Source organism: Crotalus tigris, unplaced genomic scaffold (assembly GCF_016545835.1).
Source record: "Crotalus tigris isolate CLP2741 ecotype Arizona unplaced genomic scaffold, ASM1654583v1 scf7180000017644.4837335, whole genome shotgun sequence".
NCBI lineage: Eukaryota > Metazoa > Chordata > Lepidosauria > Squamata > Viperidae > Crotalus > Crotalus tigris.
Genome location: NW_024096536.1, coordinates 2095226 through 2109805, shown reverse-complemented (window position 1 = coordinate 2109805; position 14580 = coordinate 2095226). Strand labels below are relative to the sequence as shown.

Genomic DNA, 14580 nt, shown 5'->3' with positions numbered 1-14580 from the left:
GACTATATATAATTTACATAGACTGTAATTGAGGATATTGTGATTTTTTGTCTTTATGTAGCATTATTGAAACAAATTATAAATATCCACTGAAAGATTAATCATATGCTAATGCTGACAGGTTAAAACTGAATTTCAAAACAAAAATATAAAGATAATAGATAAAAATATTTTTAACATGACATAGAAGCATTTATAGAAAGAATTTAAGGAGTTAACATGGGTCTGCAATGTAAGACCCATGTTAACAAGGGTCTGCAATGTAAGACAATTAAAAAGACTAAAGTAATCTAATACACCAACAGAATTATAGTATCAATACTTTATTTGCAATACAATCTGCAACAATAGTGCTATCTTGGAAAGATGCCAACAGATTGGCAAAGAGATGAGCAAAGACTAAAGGGTTTATGCATGGTTTCTCTATTCCTTAAAATTAGTTAGATGTTATTGAAAAAAGCCAGGATGTCAGTATGGACCATTATTAACCATCTTGACTTACTAGTTAAAATCTTCTTCCAAGGACATTTTGGCGGTCCTCTTCCTAATCACCTTATCCATTTTTCTACTAATATTCTACTTCCTAGTAAATACTTTTTTCTAGTCCATCTAGTCCATTTGTCTACAGGTAGTCCTGGACTTACAACAATTGAGACCAAAATTTATGTTGCTAAGTGAGGTATTTAAGTTAATTTTGCCCCATTTTACGACCCTTCTTGCTATAATTGTTAAGTGAATCCATTGCAGTTGTTAAATTAGGTACACAGTTGTTAAGTGAATCTGGCTTCCCCATTAACTTTGCTTGTCAGAAGATTGTAAAAGGGGATCACATGAGCCTGGGACAATGTGACCATCATAAATATGAGCCAGCTGATCACATGACCATGGGGTTGCTGCAATGGTCATAAGTGTGAAAAATTGTCATAAGTCTTTTTTTTAGTGTAGTAACTTTGAACGGTCACTAAACAAACTGTTGTAAGTTGAGGGTAATCTGTTAAAATATGTTTTATATTGCATTTGGTAATGTTGAATGAGAAATATGGGAGCTGTAGTCCAATTCATATGAAAGGCATTAGGACCAAGAAGAGCGTGAAGATGATAAATCCTGAACCAGATTAAGGGGTTGAAATTATAATAAAGAGGATTTCAGTTAAATTGACAAAATCATCCCATTAACATGAGCAAAAGTGAGATCAACTGTTTTCCATTTATCAAAGAAATCTAAGAAGAGACTTTCTGGAGGATCAGAAGCAGACCATACTAAAGCATGTCCGAGGAAGTTACATACCTCTACAGTACACATGTTGGTGCACTATCCCTTTAAGAATTCCTCCATCTCCTTCCTCCTAGGGCCATGACAGTGTTTGAATACTCTTAACTTCACCTGGGGTGATGACATAATTCCTATCTTCTAATTGGCTGCTTTTTGCTTCAGTCACTTTTTGCCTTCCCGCCCATTCCTTTCCCTCACTCACCGCCCAGAGGCCGTTAACATTTGTAGTTACTCCACAACCGTTGACGGAAACTGGTGCCATTCATTGCTATTCCTCGTTTTCATTGGCTATGCAGCTTGTCAATTTTGGACTCCGGCAATTGATGGGCGGAAGGTTCCGCGGCGGTGAGGTTGGGAACCGGCGGCAACGGTGGTGCTAGTGAGAGCGGTCTCTGCGTCTTCAGACAACTTTTTCGTCGGTGGAGGTGTTGACTTTGGAAGGCAAGGACTACCGCTAGGATGTATTCGTGATCAGGTGAGTGGAAAGAGGCTGCGAAGAGAACGAATCGACTGCTTATCCCTCCCACTCTTGGACTCTTCCATGTATGGGGCAGGGAACCGCCCCTCTGAAAAAACACAAACCCGGGCTGCTCGGGGTTTGGCCGAGGTCGCCGCGGTCCTTTCGTTTCTCGCGATGTGAGGACCGTGGTGAGCCGCCGCCCTTCGTCCTGGGAACCTCCCGACTGAACAGCCGCTGCCGGCGGACACTCTTTAATTTTTCCTTCAGTGAGTCAGAGGTGCGATCCCTCCCGCGGCGGTGGCGGCCTTGGCCTTCTTCACCAGTTCTCTTAATCAGCTTGACTTCGGGATGCCCCTCGCCCTCTTCCCTCTTCTGCAGTACTTCATAATCAAAGAATAGACTTCTCTCTTTTCCCATGGATTTCCGTCGGTGAACCCGTGGCCTTTCCTGCTTTTCTTGGTGAGCTACGAGGCTTCTGCTCTCCGCTGTAACGCCTCCTGCAATCGTGTCGCTCCATGCTTTTGCGTTTTTCTGAACGCATTTCTTTTTCGTTTCCTTCTGGTGATTACGCCTTTGGAGGGGAAAGGGTTTTTGTGAACAAATGAGTTAGGTTCGTTGAGTGAGGAAAGAATTCTTAACAAACTTTGGCTGCAGTAAAGATTTCCTTAGTGGTCTTGTTTTAATGCCCCCTCCCCAACATTTATGTAGGCATTGAAATATTCTGAATCTGTTGGACTACTGTATCTGCATGCTAAAATTCACAACACCAATAGATTGCAGTGAAGAGATACAAAAAATGCTATTTGCTGCCATATTTTCTGGAGTTTTGCATGTTACTGTGCAACACCACATTTAGGCTTCAGTTTCAAAAATATATTGGGAAGAACGTTTTTCTGTATATTGGAATATAGTAGGCAAAAATTGCCTATGATTGGTTTAATGGGCTACAGACTATTAGGTATTGTTTAATACCGCTCCCATTGTAGCTGCATACCTTGATAATCATAAGAATATGTTTTGAATAATCCATAATAAAATTATGTTCTGTGTTACAGACAGAAGACATGACAGCTTTCTTAAGTTTTCCATTTTGAATTCACTCCAACATTACTTTTTTTTTAAAAAAGAGTAGCTGTCTGTTTCTGTAAAAATAGGTCTTATGCTGCTTTCATATGAATACATTTATTGTAGTATGTACTTTCATATTATTCATACTATGTACTCATACTAAAGTGGACTCTTAAGCCACTGGATTTGTTAGCTTTTCTGATATGATTTCTTCCCTTCAATACCACACATGCTTTTCTTAAAAGTGCATATTTCTACTTGCTTCTGCTGCTGGAATGGTTTCTCAGAATATTTCTGAGAAACTTAACTACATATTGACTGTAGTTGTTTGTTTCCACCAAAACTATCTAAAATGCAGCTCATTTGTTTTAATGAGCACAGCTGTAGAAAATAGTACATTAATAATTATTGCTTTGGATTAGATACTAAATAAAAAGTTAAAAGACTTTGATACTAGCAAGTTGAAAAAGCAAGATCTAGATTGCCATTCCCTGTTCCATCTCAATAATTTAGTTTTCCTCGTCCAAACAGTGTTGTTCAGCCATTCTTGCTCATTTGTACACATCTTATGATAGTATGATGACCTAAATATGAAAGATACCTGAAAACATAATTTGCATATTTCTGATTAAGAAATTGATTTATATGCAGAAATGGATAACTACATAATATATTTTGGAACTAAACATGAGAATTATCTGTTATAATGGATTAAAAGACAAAACAATGATTTTGACTGCATAATAAATATTTTCTTTGTTGTATTCTGCAACTTCTCCAAAACGTATATTTTAAGAATGATTCATATATCTTCTCAACATTCCTCTTTGGTATGGATATAATGTTTTTTAAATCTTGACTATGCATTCATGTGAACATCAGCAGCAACTGATTATACACAATAACAGCTGTAGCATGCATGAACATGCTGGTATATATTATTGTTTTGAATCCTAAAGTAATTGAAATAAAGGAAATTTTTAAATGAAAGTACTTATAAAGTGCTTATAAAAAGTATACTTTCCTGAATTTTTGTTGTTAAATTAGGTACAAGCTAATATTTTGAATTATACAGTATATGGCAGGATGTCAAACTGCCAGCCTGGCCGGATGCATCATAGTGAAACTGCGCCCACTCCATTGCTGGCAATGACAAAAAAGTAGTGATATGTCTCGCCACGCCACATGACATTGCGAGTTTGACACCCCTGGTATATGGTATTTACTATATATTTGAAAAAAGGAAAACATCATGGTTTCACTGCTCTATGCAATAAGAATATTAAAATCTATGTTAGCGGTTGTTTATATGTTCAGTCATATAACTATATCTTCAATTTTTTGACATATTGTGAAGATTCTGTAAGATCTACAGAAATAATGAGTATTCATAACATAACCTTTGAAGTTATGCACTCACCATTAATTAGGTGAGTGCAAGCATGTATGCTAGTAGTTTCTAACCACTAGTTGTAGGAAGTTGGTAAAACTAATAGTAACTATTATTCTGCAATTATGTAGATATCTATAATTGTTCTCAATATTTGTGCAAAATTACAGAAAAGTGCATAGTTTGGTATTATTGGATTCAAAATGCAGCATTCTTCATAGACATGGAATTCAGAAACAACATACAACATGCATTCCTTAGTTTATTTAGATTATTTATTTTCTGTTCTCTGTTGCATAGAATTTATTTTTCTTTATATCAATTCAATATTTTATCAATTGGAGTCAACTTTAAATAGCTTTATTCTCTTCCTCTTCTTTTCTCTTTTACTATATTTTAAAACTTCTTCTTCTTCTTATACCATATCCGTTATCGGACGTTGGCGAACATGTTGGCGATCCTGTTTTTATCAGCAGCCGCACGAAAAAGTGCTGCTGAGTTTTGTCCAAACTAGTCCCTTAGATTTTGAAGCCACGATGTTCTTCTTCTGCCTGGACCTCGTTTGCCTTCAATCTTTCCCTGGAGGATTAAATGGAGTATGCTTTATTTTTCTGGATGTCACATCACATTCCGAAATATTCTAATTTTATTTAATTTAAATATTTTAAAACTATAGGCATATATTTAAAATTGTATACTGCAGCAATATAGGTGGAAATAAGTTTGAACTCAGTAGAACTTACTTCCAAATAAGTTTATATGATGTTCTGCTGCATGCATATACAGGTAGTCCTTGTTTAGCGACTGCCTCAGGCAGCAACTGTTCACAGTTATGACACTGATGAAAAAGTAACTCATTTTTAGAAAAACATGGAGGCTTCTGAAGTTTTGTAATTAAGAAAACTAGATACAGCATTCCTTTATGGAGAAAGCAAGCTGCAGTTGAAGCCAAGTTGATTCAAAATTATTGAAGCAAGAAGTTCTTTGGGGAATTTTAGATTAAAAATCTAATGAGGGAAATTTTGGAATAGTTACTTGAGAATATCTACTAGGCATTCTCTATTGTGCTGAAAATATGCATTGTTCTTTGATTTGAAGTATATTAACAGATTTTAGATGTTTTGCTTTTTGGATTTTTAAGCTGTTGTGCTTCACATTATTAGTTCTAGTCAGAAAATGTCAGTTTTCTGTTTAATAGCATGACAGTTATTGTCATTATGAACTCTGAGTGATAAAGGAAAGGAATGTCTGAGTACATGAAATCATTATTTTTATCTCATTAAACTAATGACATAGCATGATGTTTGAATGTAACCATTACTTTTCAGCTAAAGACTATCAGAGAATTACAGACTAATTTAAAAACATCTGAAAGTGAAACTCTTTCCTGTGCACACTTACTATTCCCAGCAGGATGTTTCACTCTATAAAGGTGATAGTGTCTCATTTGAAATGCACTTTTTAAAGAAAGTTGCACTAGTCAATTAGTCTCAATATTTCAGATATTAATCCTTCTAAAATTTGACCATTAATTGATTAATTAATTAACTCATCTATAGGTAGTTTGAACTGAAAAAATTAAAAATATTTTCTATATTTTGTAGAAATGCAACATATGTTTAGTAGAATACATTATACATTAATTTCTGAAGGTGTGCTGAAATTGCTTAGAGCAAATCATTGATATTAATTATATATTATATTTCTATACCATCAGCTATTGATTTGTTATTGTTGTTTGGCTATCAAGGAAGCAAAAATCATACAGGCTACAATAATGCTGGTTTTAAGGGCAAAGTACAGAATCTTTGAAACCACGACAGGAACTCACAACTTTTATTTAGTGAGTTAACTGAAGAGAATTTCCTTGAACAATTTGTCACTTTTCTTTGTTTTATGAGTGGGGAGAAGATGAATAAAATCCAAGTTCCTGTCTTGAGATCAGAGACTTTTTGAGTGCCAGCTGGAGACTTTCCATGTTGCTCAGCTACTCTGAAGCTCTGACTCACAAGTAGTGGAAGGCAGATAACGCATTGTAATTGTTGAAATAGCAACAGCTTGGCCTGGACATGTAAACACTAATCTATAAACATTTCCACTGAATTGAGAAATTTATTAGCAAGACAAGACTTCTACATCTTTTCAAGATGATGTTATGTTCTGAGAAGAACAAATTCCCTTCCCCTCTTATCTTCCCATCATCTCATCCTGTATAGATGGGAAACAGAATATTCTACTCTGTTATCAACTGTTAGCTAAGGAATGAGAAATTTATGCACATTTTAATATTTGATAATAGAATCCATATAATAAAAAATAGTACTCTTGCATTGATAGGGGAATAAAAAAAAATATTGGGGACTTTTAGTAGAATTTCTGAGGTGTAGATCAGCATAAATGTATGATTCTTGATAAAACTGGCAAATAAAAAATAGGTTAAAGTATTTGTCTTGGCTATCTTTCAGTTGTTTACATTGTCTTTAAGAACATTGGAAGAGTATTGCTGGACCAGGCCATAAGCCTATCCTACTTACCCTTTTTAAAACCATTGCAGGCTCTAGAACAGGGGTGTCAAACTCAATTTCATTGAGGGCCACATCAACATTGCAGTTGCCCTCAGGGGGCTGGGTCGGTGTGGCCAGGGTGGGTGTGGCCTACTGGGTGGGCGTGGATAGAGTAGGTGTGGCCTACTGGGTGGGTGTGGCCAACTCTACATCATTCGCGTTAAGGGTGCCTGTGAGGACCTGGGCAGGAGTGGAATAGATCTGAGGGTCTCTGGCATAAGGGGATGGGACCAGGGAAAGTGCCAAGGAATGGTCCACTGGAGGAGCCTCACTGTTCCTCTCAGGCCATGCGGGGGGGGGGGTTATGAAGCTAAGACTGAATGCATTTCAGCATAGATGGCCACCACAAAATTTTACATTGGCTCCCAGCTGGCCTGGGCCAGGGCCAAGGCAGAGGGGGCCATTCCCTCACTGTTTCCAGGATGGCTTCGCGGGCCACATGAAACCACTTCGCGGGCTGCATCCGGCCCCCAGGCCTTGTGTTTGACATGTCTGCTCTAGAATATACTTCCTGAAATGCAATGACTAACAAAGTTCCAATTGTGGTTTTACCACAGACTTATATAAGAGCATTATTTGGGTGGTAGTTCTAGTTTCAGTTTCCTTCCTAATGATCCTAATAATGAAAATTGCCTTTTTTACAGCAATAGAACATGTGGGTTGACATATTATTGAAGAGTCCACTATAATTGCATGAACAAATTTGGATTTTTTTGTCCCAGCATCTATTATTTTGTGTAGATTTATATTGAAATGCATCTGCATTTGAAGTCCAATCACCCAATTTGGACACTTTTTTAATTTTATCATTCTGAATTGTTTGGAATCATGTTGGTTATTTTTCAGTGGTGGAGAACAGATGCCAGTGTTAAAGGAAAAATTATTTTTTTGTAAAAAGGTTAGCAATTTCATATTTAACAATTTGACACTTTATTAATGGAACGTCTTTATTAAACAGATTTACATAACTGCCCAACTCACAAATAGTGATTCCAGATAATACACATTAAAAGTCCACAGTTAAAATTCACAATTTGACCTCCTCCATTTATATAGTATCCTTCTCAAAACATGACTCTCAGTTTTATTACAAATAAAAACAATATAAAAACAGCAAAACAATACAACAATGAAAACAAGATTAAAGCATATAAAAACCATATCACAAAATTCAAAACTCATAGCTGAGATGAGCACATCCATCCCTACCAATACACCTTTTGGATATATACTATCGAAATTGGGTGATTTATATATATTGAATTTCTCAATTTGGCATATAATATAACCTCTAGTTACTTTTATCTCAGTTCTTCTAATTGGGATATTTGTCTTATGTTTCAACGGTAAAAGCAGAAGTGTTTAGTTTCTTTCCCTTCTCATTTAGCATTTTTTTTTATTATTATCTTTGCTCTTCATTGGGCTCTCAGTTGGGTTCCTATTTCAGATACATTTGTTATTTGAAGAACACAGCAAAGAGCATTGAGACAAGGGGGGGGGGTTTTGCATCTTTTATTGATAAAAGATTACATTTTTGCCAAAGTTTATGGCATTTTGTATTTTTACCTCACTTGCATAGAACTTCAGGTTTGTTTTTTTTTTAAGAAGACTTACTTGCCTTTAATAGTTGTGATGCTGCTCATTAACCACTCTAGTGTCTTCTTGGACTTCATAGATGTTTTTCATTTTAAATATACATTCTAGCTGAGATTCTGTTATTACCTTTCCTGAAGTCAAATCAAATTGGATTGGAAGTTGAGCGATGAAAACCGGACTTATTTTCTTTTTTGCTTTGAAACATTTCGCTACTTATCCACGTAGCCTCTTCAATCTGAAGAAGCCTGAGGAAGCTACTTGAATAAGTAGTGAAATGTTTCAAACCAAAAAGAAAAGTCCAGTAGCCATGTCTTAACTTCTAGACAACTCTATCTGGATGATTGAGAATCTTCATTCAGCATATTAGACTTTCTCAGCAATGCTTCCATAAACATTAAATAGTGATCATGATCACTATTCCCACTCAGTTCAGATATTTTTAGATCTTGAGTAAGATTCTGGATATTACAACATTTTAACATTCAGTGTAGTATTGGTTTTCTGACCCAGCACAGGATTTTAAAATATCTAGAAAGTTGGTATCTTTATTATACCAATAGTATTCTAATTGTGGGAGGGTAATTGAAATAGTCTGTTGTTATTATTACTTCTTTTTTAGATGCTTCTCTAATTTCATTTTTATTGCTATAGGTAGTTACCATTTTACCAAATGTGTGTAATTTGATTGATGGTTGTAAAATTTTGTGGCACAAAATTACAATAGTATTTGAGATACTATATATAAGTATTACTAAATGAGAACCACCCAGAGTTTCTGGGAGTTGGGTGCCATATACACATAATAAATTCATTTCTCACACTTTAGAGTTGGCAGTTCATAGAAATTACATTGCAATTAGCTCCACCCCTGGGAAATCATTTTACATTTACCTCCATTCCAATATTATATTTTGCAGCCCATATCTAATGTTAATAAAATAGTATCATCATTTTTCCTTTACTGTTGAGGTACTTTTGAGTAAAAATTATATCCCTATCAAGATAATATTGGGTATAATATATTAACTCTATATTTTCACTCTTGGTGACCCAAGTGATGCTGTGGCCACCCTTTTGCAATGCCTGGAAGCTGTGGGGGCCTGGATGGGGGAAAGCAGGTTGCAACTGAACCCTGGTAAGATTGAATGGCTTTGGGTACGGGGGGGGGGGCTCCAGGATCTGGGACTTTGTCATCTTTGATTCTGGATGAGGTGGCACTGTTCCAGAAAGACCTGGTCCACAACTTGGGGGTTCTCCTGGACTTGCAACTCCTGTTCGAGGAGTAGCTGACAGTTGGGACTAAGAGAGCCTTTGTATAATTTTGTGTTGTCTGCCAGTTGCTGCCTTTCCTGGATCAGGATTTCCTGCACTCAGTTGTTCAGTCCCTAATCATTTCATGGCTGGACTATTGTAATGGACTACATGGGACTACCCTTGAAGAGCATTCAGAAGCTACAGCTAGTGCAAAGTGCAGCAGCGTGGATAGTTTCGGGGGCCCCAAGAGTGGCCCCTGTAACAGCACTGCTCTGTGAGCTGCATTGGCTACCAGTCTGCTTCCGGGTGCAATTCAAGGTGTTTAAAGCCCTTCACAGCATGGCTCCAGGTTACTTGAGGGACCATCTCACCACACTGGGATTGGCCCATACCAGTGTGTACCATTTGCGCCGACAGGGAAGCGTGCTATGTGTCCCTTTAGCCCAATTATGCTGGCTAGTAGGGTCCAGGAGGAGGACCTTCTTTGCTGTTGTTTCTGCCCTCTGGAACATCTTGCCCTCCAATGTGAGGTTGGCCCCAATCTTCCTATCTTTTAGTAAGGGCCTAAAGAATGTGGCTTTGCCAGTTGGCTTGGGCCCCCAGTGGGAAACAGCGCAATGGAGATGGTTGAATAATAACAGATCCCACCTATGCCCCAGCCCTCTCCATGTGTCCTTGGTTTTAATGTCTGATTTTAACTTTATGTTTTAACTGCATATGTAACTGTAAGCCATCCAGAGTTACCCTATGGTAAGATGGGCGGCCAATAAATTTAATAAGTAAGTAAATAAATAAATAAATAAATCTATTATTGCTCTTTCCAGCATGTGTCCAGTATATGTGCTGTTTATTTATTTAGTGTATGGCAAGTATATGTGTTATACTATATGTAGACCTGATCCTGTAGTTTCAAGTATATATTAGTTTTGTAAAGATTTAAAGCTGCACATTAGGCTCTGTGTACTTTTTGTGTTACTAAAACTTTTGGTATTTTTTGGATCTGAAGGGCTTCTAATAGTGCCATTGGGCTTCTAATGGGACTTTATAGCAAGCAATGTCTGTTAAAATGTGTTTAATTACAATTAAATCTCAGATAACCATCCAATACTTTGTCCCACCTACATTCAGTGTGCAGTCAGGATTTGAACAAAAACAAATGATTTGTTAAGAATGCTTCCAGACCTTTCATAGCAGCACAAAGGGATATTTTCCTTTTAAAAAATCTTGCTGTAATAGTGTATGATTTTGTTTACAAAACCTTAAAAGATATTAGCAAGAGCCCCTCCCCCTATAGTTGTGCTTGTAAGTTTATATTCCCCTTGCAGAATTTGTAAGATGTACACTATTTTGTAAGTAAACATGAGTGATCAGTCAAACCACAGGGTGATTCAAATTAAACTAATAGGCATTATGGAAGAGTACAGTCATTAAATCTTAAGAGTAGTTGTTTGATATCAGGGAATAGTACAAACACTATTAAAACTTCAAAAATGTTAGCTTATGCAAACAAAGTGGGAAGCAAAGCCTAAAGCAAGTTTGAAAGTGTACCTGCCTTGCCTGCACAACCTGATAAGTTACTTGGGAGGAGGGGAAGAGGTATTGTAACCCAGAGTATGAGAATTCCTGATTTATAATCTCAGAGCATTTTTCACATTTATTTCCTTTGCAGTTTTTAAAATTTGGAAAAGAAATACAGATTTATTTCCACAGAATCACAGCAGTTGTTAAGCAAATCGTGCAGTTAAACGAATCTAGCTTCCCCTATTGACTTTATTTGTTTGAAGCCAGCTCAGAAGGTTACAAATGGTGGTCACATGACACTGTCATAAATACATGCTAGTTGCCAACAGCTCGAATTTTGATCACATGACCGTCGAGATTTGGAACCGGTTGTGTAAAAAACAGGCATAAGTCCTTTTTTTCAGTGCCATTGTAACTTTGAATGATCACTAAATGAATGGTTAAAAGTCAAGGAATACATGTAAACATATCACAAAATTGAAAATTTCTAAAGTATCTGTTTCTCTGTGGACCTTTTAGGAATAATATGAAGGCTCAAATACAGGCAGGATAATTATTCTTCTCTTGTTGCTAGATTACTAATGCTGAAATGCAACAGTTTAAAATAGTTTTGGGGCCATTTTGTGTCTGGCTTAAAAGTTACCATGGCTTAAAAGTAAGCAGAGTGACTTAAAAGTAACCACAACTTTTTGTTCCTCATAAATTATGTTTGTCCATTTTGAAAGTGAGTTGAATGAAAATTAGGTATGTATACATTTACAAACAAAACAAGTATGAATGGAAAATGGAAAGTAAAGAAATAAACATTTTCTCCTTGATTTCATTTAAGCAAAAAGTTGTTAACACATAATCTGATAGAAAAAGAATTGCACATCTCTTTTAATTAATGCCTAACGCTGGATAATTATAAATGATTTTGTCAATTGGAGGTTTAAATTATCTTATGTACATCTATAATATTGATGGGCAGTCTGCATCCCAGCATAGTTCCTGATTGGCAAATTAAAATTTCCATTTTGAATTTACAGGCAGGTTGGCAGCTTTCATCAAATAGGCATGTTGTATATTGTAACTCTTGGAAATTCACTTCAGTTTAAAATTCCCTTCCTTAATCCAACTATCAGTGGAACTATATATATAATAATTATATTGATTTATACTCTGTTTTGCATTTGTATAAATGCTCAAGGAGTCTTACAGCAATTGCAAAATAATAGTAAAGTATAACAAAATCAGTTCAATTAAAAGGGAAGGAGGAGTAGAATTACTATAAAGGTAAAGGTTTCCAACTCTAGGGGGTGATGCTCATTTCCATTTCTTAGCCAAGGAGCGAGCATTGTCTGAAGACACTTCTGTGATCATTCCTGGAGATCCTTGATTAGCCTGGGTGGGGGCTTCAAATGGAAGTGCAAGGTATATTTTCTTACCACTTTTAGCTGGGTATAAAACATCCGTTTTGTTTCCCCCCTCCAGATAATCTGTCAGAACTTTTATGTTCTCTAAATACAAGTCTTGTCTAGTATCACCAATCTTAATAAGAGTAGAGCAAAGTTTCATCTAGTGTTCTGGTCTTTATGTGTAGCCTTTATAATCCAATGGGTTCTAGAATATAAATCCAGTCCTAAAAGCAATATTTTGTAGTGATCCTTTGTCTTAGGTGTCCAAGAATTGTTGGTCAGGCATGGTTGTAATCCACAGTGTTCAAAGTGTTCAAAATGTTCAACCACCCTAAAAACAGTTCAAAAGTCTCTCCCAGCCAGACGTAGTCAAAAATCAATTTTTTCTTTTTCTCCCAATAGTTCTTGAGATTAAAGGTCCAACCTCAATAGGTATTTATAATCCAAGAAGATCAGGGTAATAAGTATGCCAAAATATTTTCCTTTATTAACAGCTATTCTGCATTAAGCTAGAAGTCATCAAGCAGCCAGGAAGCTAGTTGTAGTGCTATACTCAAAGCCGCCACTAGATGTCATTCAAAATCCATTTCCCACTCTTAAGACAAAGGATTGATTTCTTATATTTCACCTCAATGTTTTTTTTTCCCAAAAAGAAAATCTTAACAATGATCTCAGTTCTCAAATTTATCAAAACTGTAGCTTTATGTTACTTCCACTTCAGTATTATGTATTTCTGTCCCCCATAAAATAAATTAAAATGCTGCTTCTCATGTTCGGAGGTTTTTAGTTTCCTGAAAGCCCTTCCCAGGAAATTCAGTTGTAAAATAGTGAAGAAAGGATCAATATTCTCACCAGTTTCAAACATGCTGTTTATGATCTGCTAACTGGTACTTTCTTCTCCAGTTATTAGTGGCTAATTGCTGGCCACAGGAATGTAGCCAGTCTTTTTCCTGCCGGTTTGGAGGGCTTTCCTCAGATGGAACGGAAAGGCCGCTGTCTCTCTGTGATCCTTCTTCATCGCCTCTTTGGGGTGACTTTAGGTCCTTTTAGGGCCCCCAGCAGGGAGAAATTGGGTGTGGAAGGCAGAGCCCTGCCTTCCTGCGTCCATCTCACCACAGTGCAAAACCAGAAGTCCTCCCCTATTTCTTCTTTTCTTTAGACTAGCCAAACCCAAGTCCTGCAGCCGTTCTTCGTATGTTTTAGTCTCCAGGCTTTGGATCATCTTAGTTGCTCTTCTCTGAATTTTTTTTCCAAATTCTCAACATCTTTTTTGTGATATGGTGACCAAAATTGGCTGTAGTATTCCAGGTGTCTTACTAGGATTTTATAAGGCGGAACTAATATTTCACATGATCTTGATTCTATGCCTCTGTTTATACAACCCAGGATTGTATTAGCTTTTTTGGCTGTTGCTCACAATGCTGGCTCATAGTCAAGTGATCATCTACTAGGACTCCAAGGTCCCTCTCACAGTTGCTGTTTTTGAGGCAGGTCTTGCCTAATCTGTACTTGTACCTTTGCTTTTTCTTGCCTAAATGTAAAACTTTGCTTTTCTCCACATTGAAACTCATTTTGTTGGAATGAGTTGAAACGATTCATAATTGTTCTATACATGAAAAACTTCATCTAAGTGCTGGTAATGCATACGCATATTATGGTTAAACAAACATTCCAAAGAGTGCACTAATTACTTCACTTCTATTGATTAGTCACTTGACTTTACTAAAATGCAAGGCAATACCTGAACCCAAATGACAATAGATTAACATTAACATTAGACCAACAATCAAGAAGTAAACAATACCCCAATCAAGGAACTGCCAAACAAGCTAACAGTAAACAGCCCAACCAAAGAACCTCCAAGACCACTTCCACTAACATTGACAGGGCAAACCACTAGAATATAAACTGAGAGCAAACCACACTCTTTCCTAGCATTGATAATGTTACAAAGTTTGGGTAATGAAATGTCCGCAAGAAAACAACCAAGCTCAGAGAGCATCAGAGACCTCTCATTTCAACCCTAAGCTACAGATATTCTCCTTTATAGATTCAAT

General features: G+C 36.6%; 1 protein-coding gene across 6 annotated transcripts in view; it reads left to right on the top strand.

Moving 5' to 3' along the window:
- The first annotated feature begins 1800 nt into the window (after positions 1–1800).
- The window catches only part of MRTFA (myocardin related transcription factor A), a 94709-nt gene continuing 81929 nt past the window's right edge, over positions 1801–14580 (top strand). For 3 of the 6 annotated variants that reach the window (XM_039335528.1, XM_039335529.1, XM_039335527.1), the window contains exon 1: positions 1803–2010. In XM_039335528.1, coding sequence (XP_039191462.1) covers positions 1819–2010 — 192 coding nt within the window. In that variant the 5' untranslated portion in view covers positions 1803–1818. Of the gene's footprint in view, positions 2011–14580 lie in introns of all 6 variants that reach the window. The other 3 variants (XM_039335531.1, XM_039335530.1, XR_005555793.1) reach the window with 2 other exon arrangements.